General features: G+C 30.6%; 2 protein-coding genes across 10 annotated transcripts in view; one reads left to right on the top strand and one right to left on the bottom strand.

The window, feature by feature from the left end:
- Positions 1-44: 44 nt before the first annotated feature.
- On the top strand, positions 45-2350 carry LOC105668660 (putative uncharacterized protein DDB_G0282499). The gene is made up of 2 exons (XM_012361120.2): positions 45-547; positions 870-2350. Exons 1-2 carry the CDS (start codon positions 191-193, stop codon positions 1209-1211), a joined length of 699 nt encoding a protein of 232 aa, XP_012216543.1. The 5' UTR covers positions 45-190; the 3' UTR covers positions 1212-2350.
- A 158-nt stretch (positions 2351-2508) lies between these two features.
- LOC105668801 (uncharacterized) overlaps positions 2509-19359 on the bottom strand; it is a 72504-nt gene continuing 55653 nt past the window's right edge. For 8 of the 9 annotated variants that reach the window (XM_012361404.2, XM_012361402.2, XM_012361409.2 and 5 more), the window contains 4 exons: positions 18213-18332; positions 15868-16136; positions 11895-12011; positions 2509-10290 (listed from right to left, as the gene is read on the bottom strand). In XM_012361404.2, the coding sequence (XP_012216827.1) occupies positions 10071-10290; positions 11895-12011; positions 15868-16136; positions 18213-18332 (726 nt within the window). In that variant the 3' untranslated portion in view covers positions 2509-10070. The remainder of the gene's footprint in view (positions 10291-11894; positions 12012-15867; positions 16137-18212; positions 18333-19359) is intronic. The other variant, XM_012361410.2, reaches the window with a different exon arrangement.

Raw genomic sequence — 19359 nt, 5'->3', positions numbered from 1 at the left:
TAGTACCAGAAACAGATTAGAGAGGTCACTGAAGATCACGGATCAAGAAACAAGATGGCGCTATAGCGTGATGCTGTTTATGACGTATTTTACAGTTGTATACAGTGTTATAGATACATATAGCTGTATATTTTTTATTCACTATTGTGCATAATTATCACATTGTAGTCGATACACATTTATTTTGAAAATGAAGAAATCACCATTGAATTCTCCATATGATGGTCGTGCATATGGTGCAAGGTCTACGCCGTATTGGAAATTACAAGAAAATGCGAATAGTAGAGGTTATCAAGGTGTTGAGAACAATAGTTATCATCGTTTATCTGTAAATAATGGTCCACAAACTTGCGGGGGTGATTTTATTCCTTTAAACATTAGCACACCTGTAGGACAGCATAGAAAGAACAATGCTAATCAGTATAACACTGGATGCAGTAGTCCTCGTGGTGGATGGAGAAACAGAAATAATTATCAGAACACTCCAAAATCAAACTGCAATAATAGGTATACTGCTTACAACCAATTTTATGGACAGAAATCAAAAGTAAGTTTAAATCCTTGATCCTAAATAAGACATTTCATTGAATGATGAACTATATTTCTTATATTGCAATATTATCCCAATTATGATTTTTTCAATAAAAGAAAAACAGATAAATGATATCTCATATAATTGAACATAGTATATAGATGCTTGATGAAATAAATTTTAATTTTGGAGTGTTTCTAATTTGTGCTAATGCGGGATTTAAATTCCGTATCTTAATCTTTAATTTATATTATGTGTCTATTGTGTTTCTTGCTAAAAAGTATACATTAATAATTATTATAAACTACTTGAATTTTTATTTTACATTAATTTTTAGGGTTTCAAAGGAGGACAAAGGCAAGCGAATATATCAGCATATGTTGATATTAATTCCTTTTTCGAAGATCCTTGGGAAGGTTTAATGAAAAAATTAAATGATTCGAATCATAAAAGTGAAATGCTTAACGATAAATCTCTATCTAATCCAAAATTAGCTGATAGTGATTCTGTAGAAAAGTTTGATAGCAAACTTCAAGAGGACACAAATTTGAATAATTCTCAGTACAATCAAAAATCTGAAAATGAATCTTCTAATGCTACAAGTTTTAATACAGAGAATACAGATCTCAGTCAAGTATCGAAGAGCAATAGTTCAATAGATTTAGGTGCTGATACTTGATTTAATCAAGATTTACTGGATGAAAGTACATGTACCAAAAAAAAGTTTATGGAGTTGTATAAGAAAAGAATATAATATTTATTCAAATGGATTATTGTCAGATACTAATAAAAAAAAATGTATAACAATGATAAAGAATGAAGGTTGTTGTACATATGATTGTATACTTGTATATAGGTGTTATACATGTGGCATTAATGAATTAATAATAGATAAAACATAAACATTCTTTTTTTAAAGATGCAATTTTTTTCTTGGGAATAAGTTAATCATGAAACTATTCGAAATGCGCGCACGTGATATTTTATACAACGTGTACAACATATTTTATTGTCTTGCAGATTATTTTCACAATTTGGCTGTGAAAAGAATTTAGTTTATTCGACAATTATATGTGCAATTTTATAGTACATATTCTGAGTCTACCAAACATGTAAAAATTTTTATTAAAACGGGAAAACAGTAAATATCAATTCATTACTAGTAAATTAAACTATAAATTATTCATGGAAGAATTGGTCAAATTGTAAAATTTAAAATAAAGCATCTGTAAAATTTAAAAATGTATGTATAAATATAAAATTTGTTTATATTGTTAGTTTTAGATTTCTAAAGTCTTTGTTGACTAATTGAAGCAGAGCTTAGATTAATTCCTCATTCATTTGCGTAAATAGTTTGCATTTATTTGTATTATTTTTATATGGCAAATCTATCATCTAAGATGTATTAAGTTATAACGGCAATATGTTTTTTTTATATATCTTTGTTTTAAATTTTAAGCAAATTAATTTTACGTTAGATTTCTTGATATTGTTCAATAGAAATATTGAAAATTTAGGCAAAAAGAAATTTTTGCTGAATACTGGCCTTACACTTATCTTTCATTAGATATTTTTAAGAATCTGTTTCTGTTTGATTAAATTACTGATTTAAATATCATAATAATTAAATATATCTTATGATTAAATAGTAATTATAATATATAAGTTAGTAATGTAAGAAGTAAATGTACATGTAGATCTTACTTTGACTGTACCATGAATGTAATGTGCTACAATATATTGCTGGAATATATTACTACTATATTTTAATGTTACATTTTTGGAACTAAGCAAATAAAAACGAGATTTTAGCTTTTATTTTGAATAAGTGTAATTTCTTTACTCACCTTTGGTTTAATTTTACATTTACAAGTAACCAACAAAACTGAGCAGATCTAACACAGTAATAAATATACAAATATCTTATTATTTCTACAGTACCAGTTATTTTAAGGGTACAGTAATAAAAATGTCTATAAAATTATATAGATATATATTTTTTTAATTGTCATAAATCAAGTTGGTACAGGACGTGATAGAGTTTCGATAAAAAGTCTCACTTGGGCTATCTAGAAGAAGGATCGGCTATAAAGTTTTTAATGTAAATAAAATAGTTTTCGTTCCCCGTTATCATATTGTGTCCGTTCTTTCATGTGATCAACGTAAGTCGCACATGCACACTCACACTTTTAATTACAACAGTTGCTTGCTTGGAAAAATATATTTTAATCCTTAACCAGCATAATAGATTTTTAAAGGAGTTTTATAAAAGGTAATTACGCAGTGGTAAAAGTTACTGATATGTTATGCCTTTACTCTAAAAATAGTTTTTCATTTATTTTGCTGTTTCCATTTTCCTTATTTTAAAAATATATAATTATTTTTTGAAAATTTTAATTTTTATATTTCTCATGTGAGAGTCGTAAAAATCCTCTTAATTAAATACGTATAATACAAACTAATTTTGTTTCTTCTCTGCTTGTTCCGTATATTACGGGATTAAAATAAATAATGTATTAAATTCTATGAAAACAAACATTTTTATTCTCTAATAGCTATTTTATGTTCTACAAAAACTAAATCATTCAATAAATTTTTATAGAACTCCACTGTGAGGTTCAAGAATTAATTCTACGATCTCGTCAGGTGTACGATTTCATTATACTGATTAAGGATCAACACGCTCGGGTCAATGATATTTCTGTTCTGTTTCTTACAAGACGGAGCGTGCAATACGATATGTTCGTGAACCGAAAATGCACGTACGAAAATGTACGGATCGTACGCAGAGTATAGATCGCATATATATATCGCATATATTTGCCACTCTACCAGGAGTTTTAAGCTAGCCTCTAAAATTAGATTCGATAAATCACAGGTTTAGAATTTATAATGTGTCTCGAATTGACGGATCTTAAGTCTATGTTTAGTGTCCACGGAGTATTATACTAAGGTGCTCCCTTCTTTTTTCAGTTGTCAAGCGTGATTGCGGACAGCGAGGATTTTTCCTCCGCTGTCCGGACGAATATAGAGATATTTACATGCAAATATACACTGAATTATACATAGATAAAAGCGAACGTTATGCATGTTTTCCGTCGCGTCGTCGTTTCACACATCGAGGGAAAAGAAAGCCGGGAGCATCGTTGTCGCGTGGATGATCATAATGATCGTTGTTGATCAAATTCTACCATGTTTAATATAATTCTTAGGCATATAGGTCATCGATGATAGAGGGTGCGTATGTATGTACATAAATATTTAAAGATTGAGAGACAAAATGAGTACTTAATACGCAATTTTATTATAAAACAAAATAATTTTATAAATCTGTTCAAAATAATACTTATATTTTTCTGTAAGAGAAACATCAAATTTTTCGACAATTTCACGAGAATTTATTTTTATTCATTCTATTATTCTTTTATGTATGATATAATCTATTGATAATATTTTAAATATTTTCATATTTCTGAAAATAATTATCAGATCACTATATTGATGACATCATGATTTAAATGTTAATACTTATTTAATGATAGTAAATGATGTTTATATATAAGAGTTGAATACGATCTGGATACTTTACTGAATACGATCATAAAGTATTTTTTATTGTTATTTATACTTAGCTTTTAGTTATTGATTTACACAGTTAAAAATTTTCCGATGTACACATCTTTCTTTCATTCGCACCCTCGATCGATCGAGCACTCTCGTCATGTAGTATTGATCGAGATATAGATCAATATGATCAGAATCTACATACAAGTATACGCATGTGTATGTATATAACATACATACACACACGAGAAGAGATACAGTAATATTAGACGGATATATTTTTTTTTTTTTTAAATTGCTTAATTCAGATTTTTCTAAGACTGCGCTTTTTGTAAGAGAATATGGATTCTTTTTTTAATTACTTGGTCTCTTTGTTTAAAGCTATAATTATCAACGTTTGGAGGTAATTGAATTCTTCGATTTCTTTCGCATACACGCGCACGTATGATGCATGAAATTCATACTTTGATTCATCTTGCAATTTATTTATTTTATTAATATTTAATGAGTTCTCTAACTTCAGTAAGCAAAATGTTAGCAATATTGATTCTTTCAAATCAACAGCAAATTTAATTAAATATTTATAAGATTTTTAACAAATTAAAAATTTTATGCATAAAATTTTATAAATCCTAAATTAAAAAAACATTATAGTGTAGAATAAAACTAAATATGACTAATCTACATAAAAAGCTGAAAACCAAACGTTTAATTAGATAATTTGATACACAAATGAATCTTAGCATGAACTTCTCAGTGTATTTGAATGTATCCTTCCGTAGATGTATAAAAACTTAATACTCTGGTAAGAGTGAAACAATTACATCGTCGCTCTTTTGTCGATTAGTTTGTAACACGTGAAGTATTTATAAGTACATATACAGATAAATATGCGTATATGTATATATTCGAATATACAAATATTAGACGGCCATTAGCCGCTGGTTCCACGACTCCACACACTTATTATAATACGCTCTATACATTGTGTTTTTAACACGAAATTTTGAGCGAGAGATTACGCGATGCAAATCATAGCCATAATAGACAGATGTAGTAGCCCATATTTCCATCATGCATAAAAAATTATTATCTTTGAAAGAACAAAAATTGTTTTCTATTTAGAAAAAAAAAATTAAAAAACTCGAGATTGCTAACAAGATCTTAATAACAAGACCTGTTCACCTAATCTTCCAAGTTGACAAAGCGGAATATGTAAATTCTATCTTTCGTATATATACGCTCAAGCGACGATGTGGAATTGATCCTCCGATATATATAATTCCATGTTTATACTTTATCTGAAAATTATACAGAGTGTGTTGGAAATTGTATTATCGTATTGTCGTAGCATCGTATCGTAATATTTTGATAATCTTTACTAAGATGGATTCGACGATATCACATCACATGGTGACACAAAATTCTTAGAGATCACTGAAACTTATGTATCTAAATGCAAATGTATATTATTAATTTGCAAATTTTTAAAATTAATTAAAAAAAAAATAAAGTATAAAAAAAATTTATTTCAGACTTACTCTGGTAAAAAATTATATCCTATTTTATCACGATTTTCGATACACTCTGTATAATACAATTTACAATAACATCTATATATATTTATATGTTATTCGCGCACGTATTATCTGATACGTATCAAAGTAGAATAAAAATCAATCCACAGTTGTATTGTTGTGTATATGAATGATTTTAAATTCTGAGACGTATCCTAAGGTTAAAAAAAAAGCGTCGCTCGTGCGTATGTTTAATTAATTATATATTTTATTCTATGTTGGTTGTGGATATTTACACGCATATTACGCATATTACGAGAGAAAGGAACGTATGAGCCGCTTAGTCACGACCCATGGCAGATCGATGAGTGAAGTAATGAGAATATACGACAACCTATGCGATCGCGAGAGAGTATTAAGATATATTATCGATTTTTTTTTACGCAGTTACTATAATGAATGTAAGTGCGCTCGTCCATACACTGAGGCTTTTGTTTAATACATGCGACAATATTCGTGCGGAGATTCAAGGGCAGCCTGGATTATCAATTGTACGCTATATTTTGAAAATTTATAACAATATTGAAATTTAATACTTGACATTGATAATAATAAGAATTAATTTTACAAAAAAATTAATTTTTGTAATAAAAGCTCATAAGATATTTATTTGAAGTAAAAATGTATAAAGTATCATTATTCTATCGAAAAGGAAGCTTTGACTTTATTAATTCGATGTTTTGTGCTATGTGCCGTTTTAAAGAAGAATCTTAGTTCCGAAAATAACCTACTCTCAACTTAAAGCTTACAGTATTTTTATTATATTAGGCACTCACACTTTGTGGAATTATAGATGGAAAACACTGATTTAATGTCGATAGATGTATTCATAAATGAAATGATCGTAAAATGTATATGCATAAATTTATGTGTATAATGGACTAATTAAATACACACAATATACAATTATTTTTATTAAACTCTTTCGTTTACGCTACTTAATTAAAAAACCAAAAGTAAAATTTAATCAATATTGATATGTTTCAGTTAATTAAATTAAATTTATGAGACTGATTAATAAATAAGTTCTATGATTTATACAATATAGTATAATTTTATCTTATAAAAATTTTTTGTGAAATACTTGCGAGCAAAAGTAAATACTTCTTTACAAATACAATACGTATAATTGGTCCCCAAACTTCGCGGTTGTAAATTATCCGCGTAATGATATCAAGAATTTAAAATCTTCAAAGATTGGATTATGACGATATGTACAAGTGTAAACGAGAACAAGTCTGCTGAATATTTTTACTTATTCTGTAATTACAAATAATACTTTAATGTGTTCGAAAATCAATCTTTTCATGAAACATGATTAAATTATAAATTGTCATAAGTAAAAAAGTTACATTAAAATCGTGATGTAAAATCAAAATAATATCAGAATAATTTGAATGAAAAACTTAATAAACGTTGATTTTAATTATTCTCAATATCTCGCAGTTATGAATCATAATACTTTTATAAGATTTAAGAAAAGATTTGATGGTGTGTTTGTAGCAAGATTTTTACCTATTCCAATGTTTTGTTTATTGTAAAAACTTGACCATATATTTTCGTATAAACATTTCTGCATGTTCTAATAAACAAAATTAATTTTCGTAAATATGACCCTTTCTTCCTACAACAATTGGTCCAAAGATGCGAAGTTGAGGAAGATTGGCAGCGGTGAGGCACGTGTTTCGTATAGTAATGATTGTGATCATGGAAAAAGCTGATGCAATTGCTCTCTAATCGACCGTTAAGGCGCTGTGTCATGGGATAGGGTTCTTGATAATCCGGAGCACGTAATCACAATTTCGCACGAATATCTGTCGCACACATTATTACACAATCTATATTGTTCCCACGTTATGAAGTAAATCCTGATAAATGGTAAACCGGCCGAAGGAGAAATTTTTTTCTCAATATTCCGTCCTTTTAAAGAGAGAAATTCTTGTAGTTCATCCGCGATAGAATCTCTTATCAAGAATCGCGCTTTCGCGTGCACTTAAATGAAGAGCTTTACAATCGCGTAGATACCTGAAGATGTTAAGTTGTTTCTAAAACTTTGCTTAAGTCGTAGACAAATCAATGTACAGCTTAATTATATGTGAAAATGGATTAACGTGTATTTTCTTAGAGTAAAGTAAAATTTTTGCTAGGAAACTTTCTGCTATCAACATCACTAAATAATTTTATCCTACTTCTTTTTCGTCTTTTATTATATTTCCAATATTGACATATATGTAATTAGATGATACAACTTGGCCTTTAATTGATGATTAATATTATCATGAAAATGTTATTAAGAAATTTTAGTATGATCTGTATAATTAATTTTCATACAGCATAAGATTAACTTACGTAACTGTTCGGTTTGCGCAAAGAATTAGAATATATTTCGAACTTTCAGGTATTTACACGTCGAAAATTTTCATACGCGAAAATGCGGAATTGTCGCTTGGAAGAGACAATGCAAAAATAAATCAGTTCTATAAGCGGTAACGCACCTAACATATAGGATGCTTTTGACCACAGTTGCACGTTTTCTTAATAAATTACCACTGATTCAAGACATTCTATATGTTGCGATACATGCCGTACGATGATATAGTATTTTAAGTGGTCGAGGTGTATAATTTCGAGTACTCAAGATTGCATGTTTACTTTTACTACTGAGAAACGAGAGATACATATACATATACATACGTTCGATGTAGTTAAAGTAATTTAATTGCACGCTAGAATTATCGCTAGCTTTTCGTGCAAGTAAGATGCAAACTGTATGATCCTTATCACTTAACTCAGAATAACATTTCCGGGACGTCAAGCTTATTACGGGCTAAAAATGTGCATTTATCACAGACGTTTTGGCCCATATAGGCTTCGGTAACGTGGAAATGCGCGAAATTTATTCTTTGGATTTCGATCGATATTCAAAATCCCTTAATAAAATTATATATGCGTGATTAATATTCGAGTATTCTTTCAACTCTTTTAATGATATGCGATATAGATGCATATATGGTATATTAGTTTAACATTATATGTTTAGATACCGTATAATAAGATAATATGAAAATAACTTGCAATTTCGACTAGTATTGTAGTTTGAATATAATTCTTCATATTATGATGATATTTATTTCATGTTTACGTAATTGAATTTTGCAACAGCCAGTTTTATCCGGTTTTAAGATATGATATGTTGTTTTATGCTAACTTTGTAAGATAAAATATTTTATGACACAACTTTAAAGATTACCGAGAGAGAAGTCTAGAAATTCATATATCAACAATATTTAAAATTCATAACAAAGCGACATATATTTAAGAATAAACAGCCAGTCTTTAATCTGTACATAACTTTACTATTAAATTGAAACAATCTCCATATCTAATTTCGGAATTAGAATACTTGAGTTTCAGTATTGCTGAATTCTCATATTCTCATTAATAACGAATTTTATAGTACGCGTAGAAAGAAGAAATGTAAAGTGTGGAAGAAAATATATACGCATTATTACGCATTTGTTCGTGTATAGAGAAGAATGTAGGTAAATCTATAAGTAAGCAATCTCTCAATACATCAAAATATATAAGATTCTAAAAGTAAAAATGTGCAGCAAGTTTATTATAATTCTCACTCGCGTCCGAGACTTCAAACTGACAGCTTGTGAGCGTTTTCCATTAAGTCAAATTAATTGGAGTTTCAATTAATTCACATTAGCGATAATAAAGTAACGAAATTATCCACCAAGCCACATTATGCTCTAAAAATAATATGATACAAAAGGTGGTCAAATATGATCCTTGCCTTTATATTTTTCGTGTTATGAAAAATATAGAATTTAACACCAATTGTTTTCTAATATACGTATATGTATATAACATCCCCAGGAGACTTTTAAAGTATTGGAAAGAGTATGATGAGCAGAGAGACATTATGTTGAAAAAAATAATCGATATTTAGCATAATACCTATAACATGTTAAGAAATAAAATCCGATCACAAGCACACACACCAATGCGAATACTCCTCGTAGCTGCGCAGTTCCTATGATATCATACAAGTAGCAAATATATTTCTTTGAATCCTTCTAAAATAGATACGTACGAGAGTACCGCTTACAACGAACAGAGACAAACCGCATGCAATCGAGAAATCCGCGCTCTCGCTAAACTTGTTCGGATCGATCATGATCCACCGAAGAACGTGACGCGTAGTCGATTCCGCGCAGAACGATTGGTGATGCACAGCGAATACTCGAGGGAGGCAAATCTTGTCCGGACGCGAGATCGCGTAACACACGATTAACCGCGCGATTAAGAACGAGACTGGACCGGGATGAGAGAATTGGCCGGGCGAGTTACACGAGGAGCTCCTTCAGGAAGTCCTCGGCAAGCAAATCCTACAAATAGTCATCAACGCGTTCGCTCTCGTCTGGCGGACTAGGTTCGCTCACGCTGAGAATCGGCAGACCGAAATGCTGTACCTCGATACTCGATTCCGTGGTTGCCCGCCTCGCGTAGTCGCAACTCTTCGTGTGTCGGTCGGTGTCCGCGCGACGACGATAATGATGATACCGTGGCGGACGAGTGACCTCGGTATCGTATGATCGCCGATAACACCTGCGGAATTTTCAAAATCGATCGACAAGTCAAACCAGAACTCATCTTGCGCTGAGATCACTGAATTTTGTGCAATTATATACGAGGGTAGTCCAGAAAGTAAAAGTAAACGCAATAAAAAGTGAAAAAAATGTATTACAAAACCAAATATAGAACGCTCTTAATTTATACACTAAATTATTTTTCTATGTAATCATACTTTGTCAACGCATTTGTGACATCAAAAGAGCTTAAATGCAGTTTAGAAGAAGAGAAACGCGTTGACACGCGTGTCTACTTACTGCATAATAACTTAAGGCTACACGTCACAAGAGACAAGGAGATATTATAGAATTTATTTATTTAAAAGTAAAAAATTTTTATTTTTATCAATTTTTGTTCTTTTACGAAAACATTCAGAAGGTAAAAAGTTTAATAAGGACAAAGATGAAATATAAAGTCACCGCGTAACTGAGCGTGTAGGAGGCGAAGTTCAATAATGTCAAGATATAAAGTACAGATTAAACAAGTACTTTGACAAATATAAAGATCACGTAAAAGGAATTACACAGGATAAGATATTTGAAATTACTCGTTGTGCGAAAAAATATTTCAAACATTGCAAAGAAAAACATACGATAATAATTACTTCTATTATATTTCGTTTATATATAGAGCATCTTCTGTTTTTTAAATAAAATATTCTATATTTTTTTACAAAAATCAAAAGAACATTTAATGCTAAACAAAAACAATAGTTTGATCTATTAGTCTAAAATCGATAGTTACCGAAATATTTGCAGTAGAAATTTTTGAATTATTTAAATATATTGTATATTCGTGTATGTGTAAAATGTGCTATTATTTAGTAAGAACATTCTTATTCAAGTTTTCTATAAAAAGATGTTTAGAGATATTCAGTTCACGCATTGTTGCATGTACGCGCATACACCCGCATTGTTAGCTTTGCATAAAGTTTGGCACGTGATCAAAACATTCTTTAACGAAGGAGGAGATATTTGTAGGACGAGACGACGTCATTTACGATGACATATTTATGATCGATAGCTTCAGGGAAATGCTTTGGGATATAAATATCAAACATTTATTATTAATTTCTGAGGGGATGCAGTTTACAGACATTGTGCGAAATTATTTCAGGTGCAGATAAAGATAACTTAAGATAAGCTTAAAAAATACTAATAAAAATTTAAAAACCTTAATTGAGAAAGTAAAGAATAGCATCAACGCAAAAATATTCAATGGATTTTACAGGTCCCGTATACTCCAAGGTTAAGAAAAGTTATCTTGTAATAAAATGACAATCTATCATTAAAAATGAAAACGCTTAGAGGAAAGAGCAATTAGAAGAAAGGTGCTGAAATTGATACAGATTAATTTCTCAAAGTGTGTTAGAACAAAGTTATCTATTTGAAGTCAAGAAACAATATTACAAAAATTATATTTGATAGGTAGCAATTTCTAGTGTATTCAGTTAAATTCGTTAATATAAATTTTTATTTTTAGTTTTTAATTAAAAGATAGAGTTTAAAAATAAAACAGTGTCTTTCTTCTGCGGATTATTTTCTGTGTGCTTAAATTGTAGAAAGACAAAAGATTTTTACCGTTCATCCATGGAAGCAGGCTGCCGCACGGGGCATCTGACGTATTCGTGACTTCCGCTAGTACGCCATCCCCCGAAACGTCTGGTGACCAATGACGAAGATGCCACCGGAGAATCTCTGAAACGTGAGCAGTAATTATCCTTAACGCGCTGAAGGGATTAACTACTATAACTACCCGTGTAAGATTACATAAGGTGATATTTACACATCGTGATATTTACATGTAGAAATACATTGTCCGCAACCTATAATATTTAACATTAAATATCTTGATTGTAAAATTATAAAATAAACTTTTATTAAAATTAAATCAAAGTTGCAGTTAGTCAATAAATTAAACTTAGCTATCTGATTATTTACTCCAATTAATTTCACCTAATTTTTCATTTTTAATATTAAATCTTTATAATTTCACATAGCAGTCAGGAATATTGATCCACACTATTCCTAATGCAGGTTCAGTATAATTTCCCCATATAATTAATGATAATTTCGCACAAACTGTGAACAAAAAATCTCGTGTTGCTGGTGTTTCTCAATAATTAATCAACACGTTGACTGTATAAAATTGCCGAGCAATATTCACAGTAATAGCTCAACGAACGATAATAATCATAAGCTAAAGTTCTAAATGTCAAAAAAGATAAAACTAGCAAGAGAGAGAGAGAGAGAGAGAGAGAGAGAGAGAAAGAGAGAGAGATAGAGAAAAAGAAAATGAAAAAGAGGAAAACAATTTACGTAACTACGACAAAATCTAGTGAAGAACAAAGGAATGCGTATATAGTATACGCGCAGCGCCTCTATAATTTATATCTCTGTATAACAGTTGCGTTAGTGTGTATGTAACATTGACATTATGTAAATGGTGCGATGCAGAAAGAAAAGCAGCACATTTGCGGAATATATCCAATGACATGCACGTGCACAGTCGACCATTGTAGAATTTAAACCTATATATACTTCGAGACATTTTACTGTATTATTGTTAAATTCAACCATGCTTTTGAAAATAATATTTTAAATTGAGTAGTGCAATATATGTCAAAAAGAAATAAAAAATTACAAAGAAATTGCAGCAAATCTTATACCTATATGCGCGGAATCAATTTTATCTTTATTTTATATTAATTTCAATCTTTGAATATTTTTCCAATAAAAATAAATATATTTTTTTTATACCCATTGAAAATAGATCTTTATAATGTTAAATTAATTTTTAATTAACACTGTTAGATCTATGTTTCGATAAAAAATTTTAATGCATTTAATAATTAATAAAACATTAACAAAATTAATAATATAAAATAATGTGTCATAATGTAAGATATGCACAAAGTATAAAACGTTATCTAAAAAGAAAAGATTAATGACGAAAAGCATAAAAAAGCTATTCCATTATATATAATAGCACCGCCATTCATTTGATGCATTTATAAATATTTATACGTAATCACGATGGTCGACAAGTCATTACAATGCAGGAAATAAAGCGTACAAATATTGAGTGGCTATAAATGGTAGAATTTGTTAACAGTCTTATACCTAGCACGGCAGGTGATATCGCATTCTGAAATTATGATCGATTTGCAGTGGAATGAGATAAAACGATGAGATATAGTAAAGCGAGGAGTGTAATAGCTATATTAATTTTTTCCATTACCTAATGTATGCAACTTCCAAGTCATATCGATTTTATTACTCTTTCTTATTATATCTGGAGGATTATTATTGTTTTTTTATTATATTCTTTTTCATTCTTGTCAATTATATTTTCCAATCTAATTCTTTTAATTTTCAGATGCTTTACAAATCTAAATAAATTTAATGTATCGACAAAGTTGCACAAGAGCTTGATCTAAATATAATCATAAGTATTAATTAAATATTTTATATTAACAAATGCAATTTGATAATATTAAAAATTGATTGAAAACAAAAGTAATTAATTCTATTCTGGAGTAACTTTATCGCCTCCCTTACAATTAGTAGTGAAAGGGTTAAATATTCTGCAAACGTGTACTTTTTTTTTTTGAGTAATACAAAGACTGCCAGCGTTATCTTCATGATGCTAATCGTTATTGTATGAGTCGCATGATTCAGCGATGAGAATACACGCAGAAGTGCCTGTAAAAGCGGAAGGTCGTGTAGCGCGATTGCAAAGGGTTACAACGTAGCGAAGTCATTTACATGCAAGGCGCGAGTCAAGTAGGCATCGCCTACTGAAATTGTGATCGATAGCCGTCCAACCGAGAGACTATGCATCGGCGGATCGAAGTAGCCGCGTTCCCGCAACAGTATATCGTTACATTTAAATTCCTCGGACCATCATTATCGTCGGTGCGCGCGCGCGCGCGCGTGAGACTATACGAACGAAAGCGCACCTGGCTAGATCGATGCGTTTACTCAGTATAAGTCGCACCGCGGAGTAGCAATCTGCATTTCTAATAACTATGTAGATTGTTTCGAGTGGCAATGAAGTCAACTATAAGACAAATTAAAATAGACATGCTGATATCAATAGATATTCTTTTTAACATGAATATTAGATATAAAAATCAGCAACAATATCTATAAATATTCATGAACACAAATATTGCAAATTTGGATTTATGAAATATACTTATTTAGGTTTAAATATTCAGAAAAATGGGAGATATTTTAAAAATATATAGAATAAAAATAGATAATTTTTTAGAATATATTTAAATAATTATCGATACTTATCAGTCAAAATTATTAATATGAAAGAGAGAGAATATTTTTTAATCAAATAAATTAGTTTAAAAAATTCGGCACACTGTGCAAGACACAAACAATGGAAAAAATGAACATATTTGGTTTGGAATTATATTTACATTGCTCGAATGCAATGTTTAATTTAATTTGATATAGTCAATGCACGCAAATTGTACAATATTTACGCTGAATGAAAACGCGTTGCAGTCTTGACAGAAGAATGATAATGTTTAATGAAATTACCAATATTGTGAGAATATCGTGTAAATATGCAATATTGTAATAAACATGCAATTTAAAAAGATGTATTAACTGCTGCGGAAGCGCAAATAAAATATAAAATTATAAATTATTATAAAAAGTAACGAAAAACAAAGCTTTATGAAATTAAGGAAAATTGTCTACATTTAATGCATTTGTTGTAATATGTCTTAATCTGCAATTTTAATTTTAATAATAGATTTTGAAGAAGCATTAGAACCAATTTTTCTTCTTGTTAAAATTAAAATTGTAGGATATTCTATATTTTTAATGTGCGACGCATTTTATATTTATCTTAAAACTCAAAATATTATATTTGTTAAACAATGTCAAGATTAAGTTTCCATTTATACAATACAGACTGAATATTTATGAAATATGCACTATATGGCAGTGTATATAAATGTTTGTAAAATTATTTTAGACACTTGCAAGATACTTGTGAAGTAATAGTAAATTATGAGAAGATGAGTGAGAGAGTGAGATAAAAGAGTATCTAAAATCACGATGCAGCTGGAGCAATCTATCTTTCTCTACAATCAATACGAAGTTATTTCAAGTAAAAACGCGAGTTTTTAACAAGAATGTTATCACTTTTTTAAAAATATTTTATTTGCATATCTTAATTTTTCAAAAAATACCACATAATAGATTATTATCGGTGAAACAGGATAAGGAAGAGTGTCCGTCCAAATCGTTGAATTATAAGGACATTGTCTCCACGCTGTAATTGGCAAATGTGAATTTTTTAGACAGTCTATTTAAATACGCTATAAAAAGGCACTGCGTTAAAGTATATTTAACTAGAAACACTCTAAGTCTAGTCAGATCTGGGTCTATTTTGTAATCAAGATATCATTCTTAAGAAAGCCTAAGCTATCATTTTTAAGAAAGTCTCTTTTTCATCAAAGCATCGGGTTGGAAAACATCAAATCTGAAATTTCGTACATACAATTATTGTCTAAATTGAATTTACCTCAAAGATGGCTGTTGATGACTGGGATCCAACAGCGATATTTCCGTATTGTCCTTCGTTGCACTCTCGAGACTGCTTTGTCTTCTCGAATCTTGATCCTCAGACTTGTCGTCTTGATTTGGTTTCAGGAAGGATTCCCGGTCGCCTTCGGCGTCCTCCTTAGAGTTTCTTCGTAGATCGTGGCGATTCGTTGATGCGAAAGGCAAGTTATCTGCACTGCGAACCTTACGACATAACTTCGACGTGGATCCGTGGCGGCGTAAAAATTCCTGAAACCACAAAGTATCGGACGTGATCAGAGGAAATTGTGCGACTTAATTGCGGCAACGTTTTACGTTTCTAGCAATACTAAACTTTTCTTGAACATTTCCTATGTTGTGCATTATCGAGTGTAATAAAATAAATATTGTGGTAAAAATAAAGTGACGCGTAAGTAAAACGAGGGAAATGTTAAAAGTGTATTTTTTTTATGTGCTTGGATTGTACTAATTTTGAATTTAAATGGATTAAACATTGAGTAATAATACGCTATTTGTTTCGGTGTATACTTTTACAGGATAGATTTTATACGTGAAGAATGCAACGAAGAGAGTTTGGACTCGTTTCTACGAATATTAGGGAATTTTACATCATAATAATATAATTAATTCGTGAATATTTGCAGTCTATCGGAAATTGAACATGAATAAATTACGTAAAAAATTTAATCGGTCAATTTTACAGAAAACAAGACGTTGACAATGCGATAAATCGCGTGTGCAATATTGATCTTGAAAACATCAAGCAAATTCTTGAACAATTGTAGACATTATGTGCTAACATTGTGCCAATTGCGAGCCGATTGTTATTAACAATATCGTGCCAATTGCGAGAACATTGTGTTGTACTATACAATGTAGATACAAATAGATCGGAAAAAGGTGTTCGAGAAATAGTAAGTAGACATCTAGTGCCGACTTAATGAGAACGCGATTTAAAAATATAATACACACATTGTTCATGCGGCGAAAATGAGTTCGTCCATTTCCTTACAAGTAATCCACGAACATATTGATCATCTGGTACACTACACTTCGCCTCAGACTACCTTGAACTTTGACGTTTGAGGTATCTCTTTCGCACGGACTCTTTTGTGTTCATTATTTATTGAAATAACTGTCGCACTGAGGGATATGGTTATTCCCTTCGATCTGTGTTGCGTTATGTTAACAATATATGCCAAAACGCGCGATCTGAAACTATAATAATCGTGTAACAATCGTGCAAATAGACGCTATCGTTCGAGCAGGGAATGCTTCCATTTGAATTCAAATCAAGCGATAAGTCATGTTTGTAATAATTCGATCTGTCGTTGTAAAATAATAAAATATCGAACTGTGTAATAAATTTTGCAAAGAAAATGCAACGAGGTTAATGAATTCTTGCTTTGTCTTTGAGTAATTGGGGTGTAATGACTACTTGCTTTTCTTTTGTGTGTAATTAGAGTAGACTCTGGTATGAAAGCTCACAATGCAGTTGCTATTCATCTCACAAACCTTTGTAACTTAATCTTCAAGTTCTACAAAGACATTCTCGGCGATTCTACTGATGCTATTATTAAAGTTCAACGTTATGAAATATTAACGCAGAGTTTAATCGACACAACTTTTCATAATTTTTACAAATTCGCACATTTAATTGACATCGGATTTAATTTAATTAAACATTCTGAACATTATATATTTAATTATTACACTAATACATACAAATAATTCAAAATAGGTGTCGTGTATATTTCTTTTTTTTTCTACATTATATTATAGGCTTTGTACGAGATTGTAAAAATTATTTCACTGTGTAAGAGCGTGTTTCCGTTTCCATCTGTTGCTATCGCAAAAATAGCATATTTTACACTTTATAATAGTCTCAAATATACAAGTACATCGTTTATTCGCACATGTATTAGAATATAAACTTAAGTTCTAACAATAAGATATGTCTACAATGTAAGTTTAAATTTAATCAGAAGTTACATTTTATTTTTCAATCTCTCAATGCATAGATTTCATTGGTATAACACGATTCTTTGTAAAGACTCGTGTCGCGTGTAATTAAAGCCAATTAATATCCTTGGAATTCGTTGATTGATTTCACTGATTTCCGATTTTAATCTTCTCAATTGCTATAATCGGAAAGTGGTTGCTGGTACGGTCACGCGCCGGACTTTGTCCATTCCCGGAGAAGGTCGCGGCGAAATCGCGCCGACAGATCGATCGGCCGGGGTTCGAGGACGCGACTGTCCTGTATCTCACGTAATCCATCGATCTTTTACTGCGTGGATTTTTCCCGGCTCGATTATGACTTACCTGCGATAGGAAGCCAGCCACGTCGATGGCACTGTTGACACGCGGCCTCGAGGCTCTCGGCCAGCCTAAAGCTGCGGTGCTGTCTATGGAGTCCACGTGATGGCTCGACCAGTGCAGATGCTGGAAATTTCAGTCGTTTTTGATCACGTTATCGACACGGGCGCGCGATCGACGGCGATGATAATAATTGCAATCGAGCGCGGCCTCACGAAGCGTGACGTTTTAATGCGCGTGGGATCTACGTGATAAGAAAAGTTGAGAGGCCGACAAGGGGCGAGCGAATGAGAGTGCCGCGAACAAAATTGTAAAAACGAGAGTGAACTACAGGACGCACCACAAGTACTGCAATTTGCCTTGGTTGTAAATTTCTTGGTGAAGCCGATATCAAATTGTGCTGGACAGCACAAATCAGGTAAAATATCATCATCTGCTACAATTTTTTTATTCTAATAATAAATATTAATGAAATATTAATCCAGTATCTGTATCAAAGGAAAAAACACTAAATTAAATGTCGGTTAAAATAAAATCTTATATTCAATAAAATGATAAATTTGATTTAAAGCTTAATACAGTATATGGTGAATTTTTTTGAACAATACTCAATATTAACTATTTATGTTTTAGAAGAAATAGATATATTTATATTAAAAAAGACACGTTAAATTTTGCCAAAGTTAAATTAATTTTACAAAGTAAAGTCGCTTTTGAATTTAACAAAATACATTTAAAATTTAACACTTAATATAGCAAATCCTTTAATATCAATTTTTATTTAATATAAAATTGTTGAATTTTTAAAGAATTATTTCAATTTTAAAGCAAGTTCTTTAATTTTCTTCAAAATTACATCTGAGACAATCAGCGCGTAATAATAATAATTGCAATATCAAATGTTGCACTTTATATCATGGAAAGAAAAGCGTAGGTCTGCTGCAGCAATAACAGAGTAGATTTTCTCATGATATAGCACCTCATCTCGCTGCCCCTTTTTTACGTTCTATTTTTCTTGAACAATTAGAAAAAGTACATATTTTACAATTTTATAATCTACGTTGTTATGCGCACTTTAAAAGGATTTAAATGTTACATTATTTGGGTAAGTGCTATTGTGGTATATAAAAAGCGCTTCATAGAAATTTTTACT

Source organism: Linepithema humile, chromosome 3 (genome assembly GCF_040581485.1).
Source record: "Linepithema humile isolate Giens D197 chromosome 3, Lhum_UNIL_v1.0, whole genome shotgun sequence".
Taxonomy (NCBI): Eukaryota; Metazoa; Arthropoda; class Insecta; order Hymenoptera; family Formicidae; genus Linepithema; species Linepithema humile.
The sequence above is the reverse complement of the archived record's forward strand: the minus strand, read 5'-3'. Positions and strand labels throughout refer to the sequence as shown.

What these genes read in the sequence shown, in the direction of transcription:
- LOC105668660 (XM_012361120.2), top strand. Translation starts at nt 191, where the DNA reads ATGAAGAAATCACCATTGAATTCTCCATATGATGGTCGTGCATATGGT. An exon ending in TTTATGGACAGAAATCAAAA is followed by an intron (nt 548 to 869) that starts GTAAGTTTAAAT and finishes ATTAATTTTTAG; the next exon opens with GGTTTCAAAGGAGGACAAAG.